The following is a 22805-nucleotide window of genomic DNA, read 5'->3' as shown; positions in this document are numbered from 1 at the left end:
TGCTGCATGACTTCATCTTAATATTCACAAAAAACCATGAACAAACTTCAAACGAGACAGAAAAATGGTAAACACATCTGATGGATGACTTGCAACTAGGGATGTCACTCTCGATTACTTGTTTTCACAATTAATCGCGGTATTATGTAAACGCCACAATTAATTGATCATAAAGATTCCTAAATATCGTCACTTTCCAAAAAAAGATTATGTATGAACCGTATCGGCAGATGTGGCGCCAAAGTAAAGGAAGCTGCGCAGATATTGGTCCATTTACCTAACGTAACATTGAATTGGTAGGAATTTAAATGTTAGCGTGTCATTTGTAATTAAAAAAAAGGGTTAGGGTTAGGAGTTTTGGAAAAGCGAAGCGTTTTCACACTATATTTATGAGCGTCCGTGTGCAGCGTGAAATTCTTTGACCGGCGCAAGACAGACTCATATTTTCATTCATCAAGAATTAAAGTCAGAGGTTCGAAGACGATCACATACCGTCGTAGTTCCCACCATAAACTGCGATTCAGTGGCGTTATTCTCATGACTCGCCACGAAACCGAAAGTAAAGAAATGCTGGTCGGTTCGCCCAGCGTTTCCGCCACCACTAATAATAACAAAATAACGATAGAGACAAAACCATATATTTATCGAAAATGGGCCCATTAACAAGTGGTAACGGAGATTCATCCACATTAACGTGAGACTTTTTTATAACCAAATAGAAACTCCTCGTTGTCCCTTTAATAACTGGTCCTATATTAAGAGATTAGTAATGTAATTATATTTTGACTATATTTGATTTTACACATTCATAGTGTTGTGAAATGTATTAATGCGTAACAATCGTGATAATCGTAACACCGGGATTATTTCTGTGACAATAATTGTACCAAAAAAATCCATAATCGTGACGTCCCTACTTGCAACAAACACACACAGACACACACACAGGCTGAGAGAGTATTATCTAAGGTATGTGTGTGTGTGTGTGTGTGTGTGTGTGTGTGTGTGTGTGTGTGTGTGTGTGTGTGTGTGTGTGTGTGTGTGTGTGTGTGTGTGTGTGTGTGTGTGTGTCTGGAGGTCGTCTCTGTGGCCTGAGGAAGCAGCTGCTGCTCGGCCGCGGACGCACAAGAATGTGATCTGACCTCTTTTCTTGGACAGAGCCGACCGAGCGCCTCCCTCCCCCTCCTCCTCCCTCCCCCTCCTCCCCCTCATCGTCAAACCACAGGACCACGTCGGTTTCTAGTTAATCCTGCGGTGGGTTTCAGTAAAGCCAGGTCTGAGGAGGCCAGACAGGTGGAGCCTCGACCCCCCGACCTCTCCGAGTCTGAACCCACTCAGCTGACAGAGTCACGTCCTTGGGATTTAAACTGAACACAAACCAACATGCAGCTTTACAGAGACACTCAATCAACCCGTCAAGCTTTAGATCGGCATCCTCTTTCTTTCTTTCTTTCTTTGAATATATAACAAACTAAATTAAAAGTGGTCATCTAACCACAACCAACATATATTTCATATTCGAAAGGAGTGGGAAGAAGTATAAATTTAAAGCGATAGTTCAACATTTTGGCAAACTGGCCCATTGCCATAATCCCTATAGTCATATCAGTAGGTTTGTTACCTTTAAAGCAGAAGTAAGCGGAATATTTGTGTTAATATAAGTCTTAAATAGTTATATCTTCCGACGGCAATCACTTATATAGAGTGTTTGGTCTGAAACACGGGTCTGTCAGTCACTCTGCTCTGCTGTAAGCCGAGGAGAAAACTTTCCTTGTATCCTACAACATTTATCCAATGAGGAGAGAGAACGGCATAAAGGGGCGGTCCTCTCTGTGTGTGCAGCCAAGGGATGCGCGTGAATGTGGTGACGTAGGGACGAGGGCGGGGACTGCTAACTCCATCCGCTGACAAGAAGTTAGCCAAAACCACCGGATCGCTTACTTCTGCTTTAATCGTCGGTGCAAGCTATTTTTAGAACGGCGGAGCAGAGCCGCAAGCTGCTCAGAGCTACGCTACGGAGGCTAATAGGTAAAATTTCTTGGTTTCCCTCATCAAACTCATCAAATACAAAATCCCAAAACTCCAAAACGCTTTCGTGGACAAGTTGTGACCTGCACATTCACCACGCTATGAGATAATAATAACACAACGTTACCAGACAGAGTTGTTTTAGAGGGAAATTCAGAGACTGCTTGATGAAAAACTGTCCCTGAAGGCAACACGCATCAGCGGTTTTGCATGAATCCGTTTCTTTTCATTGTTATTCATATATTTTGATCGTTTATCTCTTTGTGTAATTTCCCTATGGTCATTTTTCTGTTATTATTATTATCATTTATATATTTCTGAATGTCCATTTGTGTGTTCTGTTTTCTTTTTTGTATGACATATTTCAGTTTTCGCCCTCCCCCAGCACTGTAAATTATCAAATTGTTCCTTTAACTTGTGTATTTTTAACTGTGCAAATAAAAATTATGAGTCCAACACAAGTGTCGGACTGATCAGTGATGAAAATAATCAGCTTAGTTGCTCCACTTTTCCACTACACTGATGTTACTGTGGAGGAAAAAGCTCAAACAGAAAAGTTTCACATTTTCAGCGACAGTGAAAGTCTAAACTGAACCGACGCTGACACGAAAAACCACACAACTGACCTGATTCTGTTCTTTTTTTTTTTTTGTTTTGTTTTACTATGGAGGTTAAATTAAGTTTAATATTTTTCCACGTGCCTCCTCTAAAAAAGACTCACAACAGTCATCATGCGGTCACATGGCTCTGGTTTGGGCCTCGTTCATTCAAAACAAAGAAGCAACATTATGAAGATGTCGGCGTTTTCTTTCAAAACAGAAAGACACAGAAAAGGCTGAACAGATCATAGTAATTTGTTATTATCAAGGTAAAGGAATGAGATTATTGTTTTGCGAACGTCCTTTTCTGTAAATATCTATTATTATAAACGTATGGATCCCTGCAATGACTGTTTAACATTGATTATTTCAATAAACAAGTTCCTCTGATGTGAGAATTTGCTGCTTTTCTTGGTCGTCTATTGAAGTAAATTCAATATTTTGGATGTTTATTTGGACAAAAACAAGACATCTGATGATGCCAACATAAACTGATTGGCATTTACTGTTCCCCGATGCTTTAAAGGCATACGCCAACATTTTTTTTCTTCGTGTCTTGCCTCACTCCCGAGTCCATGACCAGCAGATAGACACCATCCTTTCGACTGTGCGTGCAGTAACAAGGGAGATAGAGCCGTATCGCCCGTAATTAGCTTAGCTCAAACACTGGAAGTGTATGGGTAGTGTTAGCCTGCCTCCTACCCCAGAAGCTGACTTCATTTTAGCTCTAAACTCTGTAAATATATCACTTTATCGACATTTCAAACATGTTTAGGTGAGAAAGTAGCCGTTTAGATCAGCAGTGTGTCGTTAATTTGTCTAAATACCAGCTGTTTACAGTTTTGTTCGGACAAATTCGGCGCTACTCAAGCTAGCCGTTGTGACCAACGCACTTCCGGTTACTTTCACAAAATAAAACACCCGTTGCCCTTTACATACAGAAAACCATGAGGATAGAATTTGTGCTTTTACTTTGAAACAGGAAGCTAACCTACCCTCGATGTAGCTAGCTTGAACCAAAATAAACCGTCTTTGCTTGAACCCTCCGTTTTGACCGATCTCGTCCCGTTAGCGGCATTTGACCGCTCAAGATGCCTTACCGGAGAGTTTTGTCAGCTCTGAGACGAAGATCGGCCCGCCGGTTTCCGTTTAGAGTTGCTGAAGAGTTTCTCTGAAGACTTTAGGTGGAGGCAGGCTAACACTACCCATACACTTCCAGTGTTTGAGCTAAGCTAATTAGCGACTTTAGGTGGAGGCAGGCTAACACTACTTATACACTTCCAGCGTTTGAGCTAAGCTAATTACGGGCGATACGGCTCTATCTCCCTTGTTACTGCACACACAGTCGAAAGGATGGTGTCTATCTGCTGGTCATGGACTCGGGAGTGAGGCAAGACCCGAAAAAAAAAATGTTGGTGTGTCCCTTTAAAGACCAAATTATTACTTAATTAACTGATTAAATAGACTTTTAAATACATTCGGATGCCAATCAGGAAGTTTAGTTTTCAGTTGCAGGCAGAAACTCTCTCCAACAGAGAGCTGCTTGTTGTGTGTATGTGTGTGTGAGTATAAATATAAATATAAGATGTGACTGGAGGAACCTGCTCCTGCTCCTTTTCAACCCACTCCAAGTTTTTCAACATAAACAAACTTTTTTTTTTCACATCGAAAACTCAAAAACTCACCATGGAAACTAACAGTACACACACACAGCTCGTCTCAACCTCTCAACAGACCCAAACCAACACTCAACTTCTTCAATTATTCATCATCTTTTTCGCCTTTTTCTCTCTCCACAACACAACCAACACCACAACACACACTCTCCTCCTCCTCCTCTTCTTCCTGACAGTGTTTCTCCTTAATGACGCTGATCAAAGCAGTTATCCGTTTACCTGCTGCTGCCCACACATCAGAGGGAGAGGGGGAGAAACCAGAAACTCCTCCGACTTTTAAAAAGCCTCAGCTGTGGTGGTGGGATAACTGCATTATTCAGTCGTTGTAACTACTTGAGTCAGCCAAGAAGAGCTCATTAATTCATGTCCATCCTCGGGAAGAGAGAGCTTTGATCACCATTCAAGACACTCACAGTGTTTTTTTTTGCGTGTAACATTATGTCGAGCTCTGTTTTTTTCCCCCCGACAGCTGCTGAATCAGCTCCTTATGAAAATGTTTCTTCTTATAATAAAAAGTTACTTACTATGTGGAGGAGCTTCAGGACGTCGACAAACCTGATAGAAGAGAAGAAATACACAGAGTTAGACAACCACGGTTTATGTTTTATACGTATATAATAATAATAAATAATAGAGTATATAGGTTTTGTTCAGTGGTGTAGTCTATGTGATACTCAGGTATACTCAGTTTACCCACTGAAAATGCAAATTATATTTCAGTATACCCACTATAAATTTGGTCAACTAGCAGAACTGAAATCATTTTTTAGTTAAGATTTGTAACACTTCTAGATCTGTTTTTTTCATTATGTAAATTTTTTTTTAAAAATGAATTCAGTATCTTTCATTTTTCTGTGTTAATTTGTCTTTCTTTTTTTTCTCTATTTTTTATGTTATGAATTTCTGTATTATCTTCTTACTTTGAAGACCACCGCTGTTGTTATTTTTTGCATAGGGGAGGTATTTTTATGCAGGTTATATAATGTGCAAACAAAAAAAACTGAAACTAAAACTAAATCAGCACTTTCATCCAGGTTAAAAACATTTCTTTTTCCATGTGCCTATGGCTGAGCTCTTTTAAAGAACTTAAAATCTTTAAATCTCTGCACTGTAAGACCTCTTAATTGTTTTAATACAAATTCATATATCATGCTGCAAACTCATATTTTATGCTCTATTTTAGTCTAGTTTTTATTTTATTATATATATATATATTTCCTCTACTTTTCTTTTTTCGTTCTTCTAATTGTATGCTTAATGTTTCCAATTTTTACTATTTGGGTTTTATGTTAATATTCCGTTTCCTATTCTGCCGGTTAAATTTTTTGTTTTTATGTAAAGCACATTGAGTTGCCCCTTGGTATATGAAATGCGCTATATACCGTAAATAAAGCTGCCATACAGATACAGGTATGAACAACAACAAATTAAGACTACACCACTGGTTTTATTCTGCCTTTATCCTGGTTCATTGTTAAACCACTCACACTTTCTCCGAGCTCATAATCTCCTGGGCGATGTGCACCACCTTCTTCCTCTTCATCTCGTCCTCCTGCTGAAAAACAAAAGAACAAAAAAAACAGACGCAGTCAGTCAAGACGACGACGCCACAGAGACACAAACACCTCGCTATTTAATTTTCATTTATTTCGTTTATTTAGATCTCCATTAGCTTTGGCAAAGGCCATCGACGCTATTCTTCCTGGAGTCTATACCTTCACAGATTAACTATCCATTGCAGTAGATAATTACAAAAACACATCACACCATAAACACAATAACAACATCCATAATCACATAACAACTCACAACGATCTACAAGACAAAACAAGACAAAACAACAAAACAAAAACAATACAAACAGCATATACACTGCAAAAACTCAAAATCTTACCAAGAATATTTGTCTCATTTCAAGTCAAAAATGTCATTTCTAGTCAAAACAAAAGCTACTTCTTATGTGATGAGTCTTATTTTAAGTAGAATGAGAGAGTCTACTTAAAATAAGACTCATCACATTAAAAAGTAGCTTGTTTTTAGACACTTTTTACTTCTTTCAAGCTGATTTTCACTTGAAATAAATAGAAAAATCTGATAGTGAAGCAAGTTTTTCTTTCTTATTACAAGCACAAAAAACCTGCTTTCACTGTCAGATTTTTCTACTTATTTCAAGTGGAAATTTGTTTGAAACAAGTGAAAATCATCTAAAAACAAGTAAATTTTTAGGTGATGAGTCTTATTTTAAGTGAAAAGAGATTAGTTTTGACTAGAAATTAGACATTTTGACAAGAAATAAGACAAATGTTCTTGGAAAGATTTTGAGTTTTTGCAGTGCACATATTATTATTGTCCTTATTCATTTCCACAGTGTAGCTAATTATTACCATAATTGTGAAATAATCAGATGTTCAAAAACATACGTTCCTCATAATTACATTAACTTACAGAAATAGTACCCAACTCGCTATATAACCTAAAAAAAAACACACAACGCCGTCGTCGTGCACTCACAGGCTCACTGCAAATCACCATGATCGCTGGATTCTGCGTCGGCGTTTTAAAACCATCGGTGCTGAAGTTTTACAGCCTCCAAAAGAACGACGACAACAACAACAAGAGCAAAACCTTTCTCTCTCCTCTGCTCTGTCCTGTTGTCCTGTTGCCTTGCCTGTGTGTCTCTCATGGAGTGTGTTGTTGAATCGTAATGGGGGGGCGGGCGGTCCGGTCCGGTCGCTCAATGACTTAATTTGGACGCCGGCCTTGGTCCCCCCTCTGCAACCCCCCCCTCAACAAACTTGACTGACTGAAATGTCCCACCGGTCCTATCGCAGCGTGTGTTTGTGAAGCATCAGACACAGGTGGCGACAGTATCATGGAGAAGCTGCTGCTATTCTTGAACCTGTAACACTTCTGTGTTTGCTCACCCCCTCCCCCATCCCCCCCCCCCCCCCCACCCCCGCCGTGACAGGCGATAAACACACACACTTTTAGTTGGCGGCATGTGTTGCAATGCAAACACAATCTCACTGTGTGTTTGCTGCAGCAGTAGTGACAGTTTAAAGGGATAGTTCAACAAGGTAACAAACCTACTGCTATAGTCATAGCAGTAGGTTTGTTACCTTTAGTTGTTGGTGCAAGCTATTTTTAGAACGGCGGAGCAGAGCCGTGAGCTGCTCAGAGCTACGCTACACCACGGAGGCTAATGGGATTTCTTTTGTTTCTCTCATCAAACTCATCAAATACACAATCCAACAACTCCACAACGCTCTGGTGGACAAGTTGTGAGCTGCACATTCACCACGCTATGAGATAATAACAGAACGTTACCAGACAGAGTTGTTTTAGAGGGAAATTCATGCAAAACCGCTGATGCGCGTTGCGTTCAGGGACAGTTTTTCATCCAGCAGTCTCTGTATTTCCCTCTAAAACAACTCTGTCTGGTAACTTTGTGTTATTATCTCATAGCGTGGTGAATGTGCAGGTCACAACTTGTCCACCAGAGCGTTTTGGAGTTGTTGGATTGTGTATTTGATGAGTTTGATGAGGGAAACCAAGAATCCCATCAGCCTCCGTAGCGTAGCTCTGAGCAGCTTGCGGCTCTGCTCCGCCGTTCTTAAAATAGCTTGCACCAACAAATAAAGGCAACAAACCTACTTCTAAAACTATAGGGATTATGGCAATGGGCCAATTTGCCAAAATGTTGAACTATCCCTATAAGTCACCAGCAGCAGCAGCAGCGATATGAGAAACTCAATTTTCCGATTCATATCGATCTTCATTTGAAAGATACTTTTTTATAATGCAACAGCTTAAAACGTCCCATCTTCCTCTTTTATAACCAAACAAAATTGGTATTTAAACTGAAATATCTCTAAATGAATCAATATCAAAATCGAATCGGGACCTTGTTGTGAATCCAAATTTTAATTGATTCAGTAAATCAGTAGTGATACCCAGCCTTAGTCGTCAGTCGACCACCAGACGCTTTGGCCACTTTTATAAGCTGACATCATGTTCGAAAGGAGCTCAGAGACGTTTTTCCGTTAAAAAAAAAAAAAGGTTTCTCTGGCAACCTGCTCATTCAGGACCTTGTAATAATTCTGCAGCATTTTTTTCCACAGGTCTCCAGTGTGAATGAAAGCAAAACAGCCCCACAAAGGCAGCGGTGTCTGATCTAAAGGGGTTGGAGACGATTAATCTGAGTGGTGCAAGATATAAAAGCTTTTTTTTTTTTTATATATCTGTAGTATAGAAGTGTATTGAATTCACTTGAAAAAAAAAAAAGCTCTGTTTTTCAGGAATCCCACCTGCAAGTAACATTTATACTGAACAATTGATGGAACATGATGGACCAGACAACCAGTTTCTCAGGGTTTAGCATTGTTTTGTATTAACAGATAGTTTCCTTTTAATATTAATCTGGATTTACATTTTATTCTGAAACGCTACATTAGATTACTTTGATATTTATATATACAGTATATAGTGACACTTTTCAATATCAATCTGAATTTACTGGGAACACAGTAGGAAAATGGTGTGGGCTTTTACTTTGAAAATCCTTGCAAATTATGCAATTGAATCTGTTTTGGAAGGTTACCTTTATTTTGAAATCTTACTGTAGTATATAAATGTAGCAAAAAGCAACATGTATCAAATTGCAAATTGCTAATTATGCAATTGAATCTGTTTTGGAAGGCTACCTTTATTTTGAAATCTTACTGTAGTATATAAATGTAGCAAAAAGCAACAAGTATCAAATTGTAGCACATAAATCATGGATCTAATAGATCTAATAGATCCATGATGAAGTGGAGGCTGGCTTGACCACAGCTGTTAAACGTTACTTGCAGGTGGGAGCTTCTCGTGGGATTTTGAACAAAAATTACTCAAAAAAACAGAAAAAAATTGCAACACGCTTCCGTACTGTAGGACTCAAAATCGTCGGCACGTTGCATGTTGCTGTTGTTTGGGTTTAAAAGGTCACGGGCCTCGACAGCTGCAACCACACGCATTAAACAAGTGGAGGAGGAAGCGCTAAGAAAAAAGCCTTTAATTACACAGCAGTAGCACTGATGTAGCAAAATGTGTGTTTTTATATAATATATTACATAATTTTATTATAATTACTGATGAAATTATGTATAAAGAGCCAGTTTCTGAGAAGTTTATACATGTTTTATCCAATCCATGACGATGCATAATAAAAGCAAGATGCCAGTGGTTGTGTAAAATCTGAATTTGTGAACTATTACCTTCCTAGAATATAAATTGTTATAAATAAATGTAACTTTTTACATCTGCCCAAGCAAACAAAGCACAAGAGATCACAAGAGGAAACGATGCACTGGACTGACTCTTTTACAGTAGTGAGCTGCTACAGGCTACACCGCTGCTACAGTTTGACACTACACGAGTTTGACACTGAAATAAAATTACAAAAAAAAAAGACATGTCACGCTTCGCCCTTGAGGACAAGATGGCAACAAATCAATCCCTCAACTTGTGTGTTTTACAGAAGTCTCAGTGTTACCGAGGACTCATGTGACGGATGCAACATTTCATGCAAAAATAGAAGCAAAAAAAAAAAAACGATCCGAGCCGAATCAAAGACTCATGTGAAAACAAGGTCATATTGTACACTGTACTCCATCTCTTTGGAGTATAAACTATGATACTCAATAATCGGATTGGTTATAGGTCATCTAGAATTGAGATGATTTGTTTTTTTTTTGTTTTTTTTGCTCCGGTCGTTTAAGATTAATCAATAATTGTTGGCTGTAGGACTAATACGATTATTTCGCTTGGTAAATTAGAGAGTTTTCATTCATTTTATACAATAATCTGCTGAATATGTTCAAGTAAATGTTCGTAATTTTTAATTGGAGCTGATATTTAAAGGGATACTTCACCCAAAATCGATAATTCACCAATTTTCTACTCACCGTCATGCCAAGGAAGGGTTTGGAGAAGGTTTTTATATAATGGCGGCGGATAGAGTTCACTTTTGAATGGTCCAAAACACACACTATGAAACATCCAGATACCTCCATACTGCTCGTCTGTACTGACCCAAGTGTCCTGAAGCCGCCACGTGAAGAAGTTGTTTGTAAAATATTAATGTGATCTCTGTTTTTATCCTTGTTGTAGCAGTAGCTCCCAGTGGCTGCAGGAGATTTGCTGTGACATGTTCATTGGTCGTTGTAAACCATTGGATGTGTGATGTAAACACAGAAGAACATCTGGCAGCAAATCTCACGCAGCCACTGGGAGCTGCTGCTACAACCAAGGCTAAAAACTGTGGAAGAAAATATTAATTTGGTGTAGTGGAGAGATCAAAACCCTACACCTATGAGTGACTCACTCACTCAACACACCTCTTTGTTTCTCTGATACAATTTGCTTCTCTTCTACCCCTTGATAATCGAGTTGTACTGTATGTCTCGTGTTGATTCAATCCTGTCTGGCCATCAGAACCTTTAGATGCAAATGCTCTCACTCTATGCCTTGAGATGCAAATGTCTTTGTTTCCCTCGCCCTTCATTCTGGGTCAGTCTATTGCCGCAGAGTAGACCCGCTCTGTGTCAGTAGACTCACCGTTTTCCGGATTACTATTAAACTCACCGCACCACAGTAAACTTTGGAACCTGGACTTGTGATTTTTCTACAACAAAACAGAGATCAAATTACTTTTTTCCCGAACAACTTCTTCCATGGCGGCTTCAGGACACTTGGGTCAGTATGGACGAGCAGTATGGAGGTATCTGGATGTTTCATAGTGTGTGTTTAATTGGACCATTCAAAAGTGAACTCCAAGAGCTCAGTGTACAAATAGAAGACGATGATTGGAAAAATGCTTATAGCACAATACACAAAACAACAAGTTCTGGATATTGGAGGGAATTCTCATGGAAGGTATACACACGTTTTTTCATTACTCCAAAAATACAGTCTAAATTCACAACATCCATTACTTCAGACTGTTGGCGAAATTGTGGGGAGCACCATGCGAACCACTCACACATTTTCTATTTTTGTCCATCACTAAAACCTTTTTGGAAAAAAATTACAGAATCTTTCTTTTCAATTTTCCAATTAAAAAAAACATTGGAACCGAAATGTATTGTTTTAGGAATAACACCAGCTGAACTTACAAAAGAAAAAGACAAATATTTATACAGAATACTTAGAATAGCAGCTTTGAAGCAAATAACAAGAAATTGGCAAAAATCTATCTCGCCTTCTTTTAATAACTGGAAATTAACTGTAAACAATATTCTGGAAATGGAAAAAATTACATATAGAGTCAGAAATCAAGAACCAGAATGTCTGAAGAGATGGAATAAGTGGTTTGATTATATATATAAATAAATAAATAAACGAATGTTTTCAGCCCTGAAGAAATGTTTATTAGATCTCTGAAGAGAACAAATTTGTGTATGTATATATAGTATTTTTGTTTCTATTTTATGCCCCTTTTTTTTTTTTTTTTTTTTTTTTTTTTTTTTTCTCCCCCCCCCCCCCCCCCCCCCCCCCCCCCCCCCCATTATTAATATTCCCCTTAATATTATTATTATTAGTATCTTATTTTTTATTCTTATTTTACTTTTTATTTTATTTTATTTTTATCCATTTATTTATCACTTTTCCTTTGATGTTTCTCACAAAAAAAAAAATGTCATAAATGTTGCAGGAACGTGCCAGTGACTGATAAGATATGTGCTGGAATATGAACTTGAATTCTGCAATAAAGTATTAAAAAAAAAAAAAAAAAAAAAGTGAACTCCAAACCCTTCCTTGGTGAGTAGATGATTGGTGAATTATCAATTTTGGGTGAAGTATCCCTTTAAATATCAGCTCCAATCAAATTAAGAACATTTACTTGAACATATTCAGCAGATTATTGTATAATAAAATGAATGAAAACTCTCTAATTTACCAAACAAAATAATCGTATTATTAGTCCTGCAGCCAACAATTATTGATTAATCTTAAACGACCGGATCGATTTTGGGTGACGTATCCCTTTAAATATCAGCTCCAATCAAATTAAGAACATTTACTTGAACATACTCAGCAGATTATTGTATAATAAAATGAATGAAAACTCTCTAATTTACCAAACTAAACAATCGTATTAGTCCTGCAGCCAACAATTATTGATTAAACTTAAACGACCGGATCGATTTTTGGGTGAAGTATCCCTTTAAAAATCAGCTCCAATTAAAAATTAAGAACATTTACTTGAACATACTCAGCAGATTATTGTATAAAATGAATGAAAACTCTCTAATTTACCAAACAAAATAATCGTATTATTAGTCCTGCAGCCAACAATTATTGATTAATCTTAAACGACCGGATCGATTTTGGGTGAAGTATCCCTTTAAATATCAGCTCCAATCAAATTAAGAACATTTACTTGAACATATTCAGCAGATTATTGTATAATAAAATGAATGAAAACTCTCAAATTTACCAAACTAAACAATCGTATTAGTCCTGCAGCCAACAATTATTGATTAATCTTAAAGAACCGGATCGATTTTGGGTGAAGTATCCCTTTAAATATCAGCTCCAATTAAAAATTAAGAACATTTACTTGAACATATTCAGCAGATTATTGTATAATAAAATGAATGAAAACTCTCTAATTTACCAAACAAAATAATCGTATTATTAGTCCTGCAGCCAACAATTATTGATTAATCTTAAAGGGACAATGAGGAGTTTTGGAAAAGCAAAGCGTTTTCACACTACATTTATGAGCCTCCGCGCACCGTACATTTCTTTGACCGGCGCAAGACAGACTCATGTTTTCATTCATCAAGGATTAAACTCAGAGGTTCGAAGACGATCACATACCGTCGTAGTTCCGGCCATAAACGGCGATTCGGCTGCGTTATTCTCATGACTCGCCACGAAACCGAAAGTAAAGAAACGCTGGTCGGCTCGCCCAGCATTTCCGCCACCACTAATAATAACGATAGAGACAAAACGATATATTTATCGAAAATGGGCCCATTAACAAGTGTGGGTAACGTAGATTCATCCACATTAACGTGAGACTTTTTTATAACCAAATAGAAACTCCTCGTTGTCCCTTTAAACAACCGGATCGATTTTTGGGTGAAGTATCCCTTTAATTTTCTCTCGATCATTTATTCAAAGATGCAGCTGCTGCACAGCACTATACAAAAGTAAAAAGACCAAGATGTTTGACCAGATGTTGTGGACTAGAAACTAGAAGCCTGGTTAGAGTGAAATGTAATAAAGGTTTTATTGGCTTCAGTAGCAGCTTCTACTGGGAAACACTTCAGTTTCAATATGACTCGATGAGTTTATTACCTGTCTGTCGGCCTCGTCCAGGTGCTCCTTGCTGGACGTGGAGCTGTTGTCCTCCTCTTCGTCCGAGCTGTGGATATCCTCGTCTTCTTCCTCCTCGTCCTCGTCCTCGTCCTCCTCCTCGGAGTGGACGTCCTGCCTCAGCCAGCCGCTGCTCGAGGAAACACAGAGACCGCACATTCATTCACCCGACTTTAGCTCCTTTATTGTGTCCTAAGGAGGAATATTTTGGATGTTGTGAAAGCAGCTCAGCGTTAAGACTGAGAGGAGTACTGTATGTATGAGTGTTTGCAATGCTCAGACAAAAAAAAAAACACTCCCTGGATAAATAAAGATTAAAGGGATAGTTCACCCAAAATTGAAATTTCACTCATTATATCTACTCACCCTCATGTCGACTACTAAGGCCTGGAGAAGTTTCAGAGTCCTCCGTGGCTTCTCTGAGTTACAGGGGGTCTCGGCGTAGCAGTGCATGTCCATATAATGGTTGCAAATGGATAGCAACTGTCTTTGTAACAAAAAGACACACTAAAAAACATCCAAATACCTCCATGCTGCTCGTATGTAATGTCCGTCTTGTATTGTATTGAAGCCCCGAAATGCGAATTTGTCCCAGAAAAAATTAAATAAGTCTATTTTTTTAGCTTGTTTGTAGCGGAAGCTTCTCTTCCCAGTTCGTCCAAATTTGACGAACCGGGAAGAGGAGCTTCGAGAAGTTTCCGCTACAAAACAAGCTTGAAATATAGACTTATTTAATGTTTTTTGGGACAATTTCGCATTTCGGGGCTTCAATACAAGACGGACATTACATACGAGCAGCATGGAGGTATTTGGATGTTTTTTGGTGTGTCTTTTTGTTACGAAGACAGTTGGTATCCATTTGCAACCGTTATATTGACATGCACTGCTACGCCGAGACCCCCTGTAACTCAGAGAAGACACAGAGGACTCTGAAACTTCTCCCAGCCCTTAGTCCACATGAGGGGGAGGAGATAATGAGTTTAAAAACATTTCAATTTTGGGTGAACTATCCCTTTAAAGCATGTGTCATGTAAAGCTTTGTGCAATGCAACACGTCGGGGGGTTGATGACTCAGTACGCCACCAAAACTCATTCATACGTCTTTTGTTAAAGGGAAATACTGATTACAGCAGCAGCAGGAGGAGTAAAGTCCAACGTTTGTTAAAAAAAAATCCCTATTTCTCTGTGAGATAAAAGTTGGGACAGGACAGGAGGACTGCTGACACGAACCGCTGTGTCCACAGAAACAAAAACCAACACTATGATTAAAACAAGACACAAAAGGGGAGGAAAAAAAAGAAAAAAAGAAAAAAGTCAACAGTGGAGGCGGACTAGAGTTTACTAGAGGAGCGAGCTGCCACCAGCAAAGAACAATGGAGACCGAGATAAAACAAACTGTGTGTGTCCCACAAAAATGAAACTACTCCAGAAAAAATAAAATAAAATACATAAATCAAAGGGTTCAAACAACCTATAATAAAGATTTCTCGTTTATTTTGACATTTATTTAATGATTTTAGTGAATTATTGACTGTTTCATATCTTTTTTGTGCACAATTTGTCATATAAACTATTTATTATTAATATTTTTATTATATCTCAGACATATTAAGACATTTGCAAACACTTTTTACTCTGGGAAGTTGCTGTGTTTCTGCTTTTGACACTTCATAGACATAGATTAATAAATTATAATGACTTAAAGCCCTGTTTGCTGTTTCTACTTTTATTATTTCTGACTTTTCTGAAGCTGACTTGTTTCGTGCTGAGGTTTTTGAACGACGCCGCATAATTCGCATTTTTCCAAATGACATTTTTTCCCCTCTTCATGTGTGACGAATTAAGAGCCGAAACGATCCGTCAACAGATAATTCATCAGCAGTCGACTCGTCGCTTTGATCGTCCTCACAGTTTGTTATGTTATTTCTCAGGCAATAAAAAACAAGTCGTATTGTGAAATGAAGCTTCAGTCTTATCGGCCGCTGTGTTTTGATTCTTGTTGTGTTTAAGGTCGACCGATTAAAACCTGTATTTCTAAACACTGTTGTTGGCGTTGGTGTGACGGCGTCGTGGCGGCTTCATGGCGGCGGCACGCTGGCTCTGCTTCTGCCCACGAGCGCTTGATGTCTTTCTGCCGGGTCGCTACAAGCAGCAACATGAGTCTGTCTGTCTGTGTGACACTAATGTTTTGATCTCCAGCTCACGGTCTTTCCTCCTGAAGCGTTTTATTTACGCTGAGTCTGATCCTGCAGCCTGATAATAACTGAGACTCTGCAGAACAGGAACTTGAATCTGTCTTCTCCTTCTTGTTCTTCTCCTCTCTGCATTTCTTTCCCTGCACTTCAGATGTTTTGTGGATGTTCTTCAGGCTATTGAAGTTAATTTTAATACCTTTTTAAAGGACAATTCCAGGCAAATTCAACTCAGGGGGTGTATTTTCCTAACATTGTAGGTCTAAAAGAAGGAATCTGAAGATTTTCAGTTTAAAGCAGAAGTAAGCGATCCGGTCGTTTTGGCTAATGCTGCGTTCCAGGCAGGCTTTTGAAACTGTAAGTTACGGCTTCAAGTCACGACTTACGACTTTGTAGCGTTCCAGGCAACCCACTCGTGTTTTTCCGACCTGTTTTACCGGTGAAAGTCACTATAACGGCCACTCGTAACTTCCGACCCGTGAACTCGTACCAGATCGAACTGGTATGACTTCACAGGTCGGAAAAACACAAATTACAGGCTGCCTTGAACGCACCATAACAGTCCTCGTCCCTACGTCACCACATTCACGCGCATCCCTTGGCTGCACACACAGCCCTGCATGCCGTTCTCTCTCCTCATTGGATAAAAACTGTAGGATACGATAAATGTTTTCTCCTCGGCTCAGAGCAGAGCAGAGTGACTAACAGACCTGTGTTTCGGTCCAAACACTCTATGTAAGTGATTGCTGTCGGAAGATATAACTATTTAAGACTTATATTAACACAAAAATATCGCTTACTTCTGCTTTAATTGCTCCTGTTTTGCGGTGGTTGTGTCTGTCCCCGCATCGCCAAAGCAGCGATGAATGGGAGCGGATGCAAGTTCCGCTGTTTAGGCTGTTTACATCCCTCAAAGCTGCAATTTTTTCCACAGACAGCGTCAGATGGCGACTCAAACATGCACAGAGAAGTTTATTTACTTCAAGCAAGCCGACATGTTTGTAAAACTAGATCTAATTCAAAGTCTCATAGAGTCTCGCGCGAGCCCCAAGTTGCCGCTCGGTGTGTTCAGGTGCAGTCGGAGCTCCCGTTTGTGTCATAAACACAGGAATATCAACTCTTGACTTGCTTCAAGTGTACATTTTTTTCCACAGACAGCGTCAGGTGGCGACTCAAAAATGCGCAGAGAAGTTTTTTTTACTTGAAGCAAGTCAAGAGTTGATATTACTGTGTTTATGACACAAACTGGAGCTTTCCCACTGCACCCGAACACACCGAGCACGGCAACTGGGTCTCGCGCGAGACTCCGGGAGACTTTGAATTAGATCGAGTTTTACAAACATGTCGGCTTGCTTGAAGTAAATAAACTTCTCCGTGCATGTTTGAGTCGCCATCTGACGCCATCAACAATCTTCTTTTCTTTTTTATGTACTGGTTCATCTTTGTTTTTTAATAAAATTAATAAATTCACACACTTTCACAATAGCCATGTTTCCACTGCAGGAACTTTGGGGTAATATTACGGGGCCAGCCCCGTTGGTGCGTGTTTCCACTGCAGGAACCTCCCCCACAGGGCCATTTACAGGAACTTTTACGGGGGCCAACGGAGTACCTACTCCAGGGTAGGTACTCCGTTCGGCCCTGAAAAGCTCCTGGGTGGGGCTCGAGGTTAACCCGGCACTGATTGGCTAAAGCTAGAGCAGCTAGGCTCTGACGCTACCAGAAAGCACCAAAACAACCGACATTTTTAAAAGGGGGAGCAGAAGGGGAGCATTAGCCTAGCAGACACCGCTGTAAACAACAAGAAAACAGCAGGAAGATGTACACAAATGGACCGACGGTGAGGTGCAGACATTGATTGCAGTCTACAGCACCGAGGAGATTCAGAGAGGGTTTGAGTCATCGCGGCGAAATGAAAATATCAGCGCACCTCGACACACTGGGGATCCATCACGCCGCAAAACAATGCCGTGAAAAGTAAAAAAAAAAAAAAAAACTCAAGCAGGATTACAATCAACCGCCATGCGCACAAACACAAACCAGAAACGCGCCTACCGCCTCAGCTCCTTCCATCCTTCTTCGTTGTTGTTATGATTTTTGTGCATGTGCTTGTGACCTGCCTGGGTGACGTCACAGTCGAAACTGTCGCACAGCGATTAAGCGGCGATCGAAACTCATGACGTCACCGCGGGGTCCGACTCTGCAGTGGAAACACGGCCACCGAGAGGGCCGAGTGAGAGGACGGTTCCTGTAGAAGTTCCTACCCCCTCCCTTTACCAGGAACTCCTGCAGTGGAAACACGGCTCATGTTTTTAGGACTCAAACTCTTGGACAGTTAATTCAGAAAAAAATACCTTCAAAATGTAAGACTTTATAAAGTCGTGAAAAGACTTTTTAATACTTTTTATTAAGGGTCTTAATTTTCCCAGAATTGATTTATCACCTTGTGGGAGCGAGCATGTATGTGGAGGTGTGTGTCTGTGTGGGGGTGTGTCTGCGTGGAGGTGTGTCTGCGTGCATCACTGGGGAGCCCGAGTAGCGGTAATTAATGTCACCTGCACCTGTGTGTGGTTAGTGTGTGCTTGCGGAGAGGGGGTGAGTAGGGTGGCGTCATTTTCTGTTGACCGCAATTCAAAGTCCAGTTTACATCTCTGAACATCACGAAGTAAGTCAACATCTCCTGTATGTGTGTATGTGCGCGAATAAAGCAACATCAAGCAGCTATGGAGTGATGCATTTCTTTGGATGCGTGTCGGACAGATCCCCCTGTCTCAGCCTCTCAGCGGCTAATCAATACAGTGGATGGCCGCTGCCATATTGTCAACAGAAAACCTGACCACGGAGTCCCGGTACAAACTTTTACGCTTCGTTTTGATTCGTGGACGCAAACAATGGATCACTCAACCGCTACGGATACGGACTCAGCATGAAGCTTGGCTGATGAATGGACAGATCGCAGCACTAGCGACCGGTATGTGTAACGCTGTTCGTTCATACTGTGAGTTTGTGGTTTTTTTTTGCTTCGACACAGTTTTGAATACGGTTACCGCCGGGTATTGTTGATGCAGTGCTTGCTGATTGTAGCATTTGTTGCCGTTGTTCAAGTTGGACTTGACGTTTGGAAATGAGTGGATCGCTTGTATTGTGATGCAAATTGTCGAAGTCGGATGTGCGGATGATTGACATTGACGTGGATTGTGGCAAATGCTCTTTGAAGTTGCATTGTGTGCGCATCGCTGGTTATCAATATGAGCGGATCAAAGGCTGGAGATGAAGTTGAAACTGAAATCGTCAGAAGGACAGTCTCACTCACGGAAAAAGGACTGGCATGTAAAGTTGAGATGCTTCAGAAAAATCGCCAATCAAGAGTGAATAAAATAAAAGGTGTCATTCTTGCTCTGAAAGACCTAATGAAAAATGATGATAATGTTACACAGGTGCAAGCTCAGTTGGACATTTTGATGCAATTGGTGGAGGATGCAATTACCCTGCATGGGTCACTGATATTTTTAATATCCGAAGAGGAGCAACAGAAACAAAATGTATGGTTCACAAGCATCAATAACTACAATCAAGGGTTTATTGAGGACGTAAAGACATGGCTCTCTGAAAATGACAGGCTGGTGTCAATAAACAAACACTTCAAGCACCATGAGGAGGAACAGCCTAACAACACAGATGAACCACATCTCACTCACATTTTCTCCAAACAGGAGCAGGATGTTTTACCTGGAACAGCAAATGATGATGAAATTAAGCCTGAGGATAGCATCTCAAATATTAGCAGCAGAAGGCTCAGTTCAAAATCTAGGATTTCAAGCACCTCTACCACTTCTGCTCGTGTTAAAGCAGAAGCTGATATGGCTGCTCTTCTTGTGCGACAAAGATTACTCAAAGGCAAACATGATCTGGAGCAACAGGAAGAGGAAATAAGAAAAAGGAAAGAACAATTTGAGCTTGAAGTGGAGATAGCAGCATCAATGGCTAAGGTGAATGTCCTGAGAGCCTCAAGAAGTGACGTGCGAAGTAGCCAATCCAATAAATCCAATGGTATGGAATCTTATTTTAATGCAAAGGAGAGACTGACCCACGCCGCTCTGAATGTTGATGCTGATTCATTTGTGCCTCGCGCCCAAGGACGACTGGAGAATCATATTCCAGCTATAGGTGTTCCTGAGTCCCACTTGGCAGGTGCTAGGCCAAAGGAAGGAAAAAATGTTACCCAAGCACGTCAAAGACCAATAAAGCTGGATATGGCTCAACATAAACAACCTGTTGCTATAACATCTCAGTTTGGAGGTACACGTGTTCCCACATCTGTCACTGGAGACAACAACAATATTGTATCTATAATGGCAAAGCAAAATGAAATAACTGCCATGCTGGTACATCAACAGAACCTCTCATCCTTGCCCAATAGAGAGATGCAAGTATTTGATGGAGACCCTCTGTTATATCATGCTTTTATGAGAGCTTTTGAGCGCAATATTGAGGACAAGACTGGTGACGAGATAGATCGCCTGCATTTCTTGGAACAGTACACCAGGGGTCAACCAAGAGAGCTGGTAAGAAGCTGTCAACAAATGGCTGCAAACAGAGGCTATGATAAGGCAAAAGCTTTGTTGGAAGAGCATTTTGGAGACGAGCAAAGGATTGCTTCAGCTTATTTGGACAAAGCCCTCTTGTGGCCAGTTATTAAATCAGAGGACGTCAAGGCGCTTCATGCATATGCTCTCTTTTTAAGAGGATGCTGCAATGCCATGGACAAAATTCAATGCTTGTCTGAGTTTAATATGGCCGCTAACATGAAAACAATATTAAAAAAGTTGCCATACAAGCTGAGGGACGGATGGAGGACAGTCGCTTGTGATATTAAGGAAAGATTTCATCGTCGAGCTACCTTCTCAGACATTGTGTACTTCATTGAACGTCAGGTAAAAATTGCAGCTGATCCCATATTTGGTAATATACAAGATGCCCCTAATCCAGCTCAAAACAGAGCTGAAGGTAAGGAGAGCTATGGTGTGCGAAATAGAGGAAGCAGTTTTGCAACTAGTGCTGCTCCTCTGGATGAGAAGGCCCACGGAGGAAAGGAAGATTCAAAGGACAAGAGGATGTGTCTGTATTGTAAAGGTGGACATATATTGGAATTGTGCCCTCTATTGGAAAAGAGAGCACATGACGATAAGATTGCTTTCCTCAAAGAACATGGAGTTTGTTTCAGTTGTTTGTGCATAGGGCACATGAGTAAAGACTGCAGGAGGAGACTGTCATGTAGGGTATGTGGATCCAGGCATCCAAGCATGCTTCATATCTACTCAAAAGACAAAGCCACAGAGAAGAGTCATACAGCTACTGACACAGTCGTGAGTAGCGCTGCAGTGACGGCTCACAGCAGTGGTCTAACTGGGGCCGGTGAGCAGGATTGCAAGCTATCCATCGTTCCAGTCAAGGTCAAGTCTAAAAAGGGGCAGAAAATTGTGGAGACTTATGCCTTTTTGGACCAAGGGAGTTCAGCGTCATTCTGTACAACAAATCTGATGAAAAAGCTGGACATTTTTGGAAGAGGAACTAGGATTTTGCTGCGTACTATGAGCCAAGAAAAGGTCGTGAGCAGTAGCATTGTATCAGATTTGCAAATAGCCGGCCTGGATGGTGACCTCTACTGTGAACTGCCAGATGTTTTTGTCCAAAAGAAAATGCCTGTGAGCAGAAGTAACATCCCACAGCAGCAAGATTTATACAGATGGTCATACTTGGAAGAGGTGCGCTTACCTGAGATTGATTCTGATGTGGATCTTCTGATTGGCTTGAATGTGCCTAAGGCCCTGGAACCAATGAAACTAATTCCAAGTCAAGACGGAGGACCATATGCTATTCAAACAATGCTGGGATGGACCGTGAACGGACCACTTTGTGATGGCGGACTTGACTGTGAACAACAACAACTCACCGTAAACCGTGTTTCAGTCGTGAGATTGGATCAGTTGTGGAAACAGCAATTTCAAATGGATTTTCCAGAGTGCAGTCAAGAGGAACAGCTGGGTTCGTCAAAGGAAGATCATCAGTTCATGGAAATGGTCGGGAACAGCATCAAGCTGGTGGGTGGTCATTATAGCATTTCCTTACCTCTAAAGAGAAGGGAGGTCAGCATGCCTGATAACCGCAAGCTTGTAGAACAACGTGCCCTCAGTCTGAAAAGGAGGTTCCAGAGAAACAACTTGTTTCATGCAGATTATACAGCCTTCATGCATGATATCATTTCCTCCGGTTATGCTGAGAAGGTGCCCACAAAGGATCTGACGTGTAACTCTGGCAACGTGTGGTATATTCCACACCACGGTGTTTATCATCCGAAGAAGAAGAAGATTAGGATTGTGTTTGACTGTGCTGCGTCATTTCAAGGTACATCACTGAATTCTCAACTGCTGCAAGGACCTGACTTCACCAGCTCTCTTGTTGGAGTCATAGCCAGGTTCAGGAAAGAGCCTGTTGTTTTGATGGCGGACATCGAAGCCATGTTTCATCAGGTGCGTGTGCCAGCTGAGGATGCTAACCTGCTAAGGTTTCTCTGGTGGCCCGATGGGGACTTCGCTCAAAACATTGAGGAGTATAGGATGCTTGTACATCTTTTTGGAGCAACTTCATCTCCGAGCTGCGCAAACTTTGCTCTAAGAAGGTGTGCGGAGGACAACAGAGACTCATTCAGTCAGCAAGCAGTGGACATCATTATGAACAGCTTTTATGTGGATGACTGTCTTGCTTCAGTGGCATCAGAGTCTAAGGCCATCACTCTCTATCATGATCTCCGAGCCATTTGTGCCAGAGGGGGTTTTCAGCTAAAGAAATGGGTAAGCAACAGTCGAAATGTGCTGGCTGCAATACCTGAAGAGGAGAGAGCCAAGGAAGTGAAAGAGTTGGATCTTGACTATGACACACTCCCT

The 22805-nt window shown here is 40.5% G+C and overlaps 1 protein-coding gene across 1 annotated transcript in view; it reads right to left on the bottom strand.

The window, feature by feature from the left end:
* fgd6 (FYVE, RhoGEF and PH domain containing 6) overlaps window positions 1-22805 on the bottom strand; it is a gene marked incomplete at its 5' end in the record, with an annotated part of 51475 nt that overhangs the window by 16939 nt on the left and 11731 nt on the right. Inside the window, 3 exons of the mRNA XM_083999361.1 lie at window positions 4828-4858; window positions 5791-5858; window positions 13652-13799. Coding sequence (XP_083855487.1) covers window positions 4828-4858; window positions 5791-5858; window positions 13652-13799 — 247 coding nt within the window. The remainder of the gene's footprint in view (window positions 1-4827; window positions 4859-5790; window positions 5859-13651; window positions 13800-22805) is intronic.

The sequence above is a fragment of the Trachurus trachurus genome (assembly GCF_905171665.1).
Source record: "Trachurus trachurus genome assembly, chromosome: 23".
NCBI lineage: Eukaryota > Metazoa > Chordata > Actinopteri > Carangiformes > Carangidae > Trachurus > Trachurus trachurus.
The sequence above is the reverse complement of the archived record's forward strand: the minus strand, read 5'-3'. Positions and strand labels throughout refer to the sequence as shown.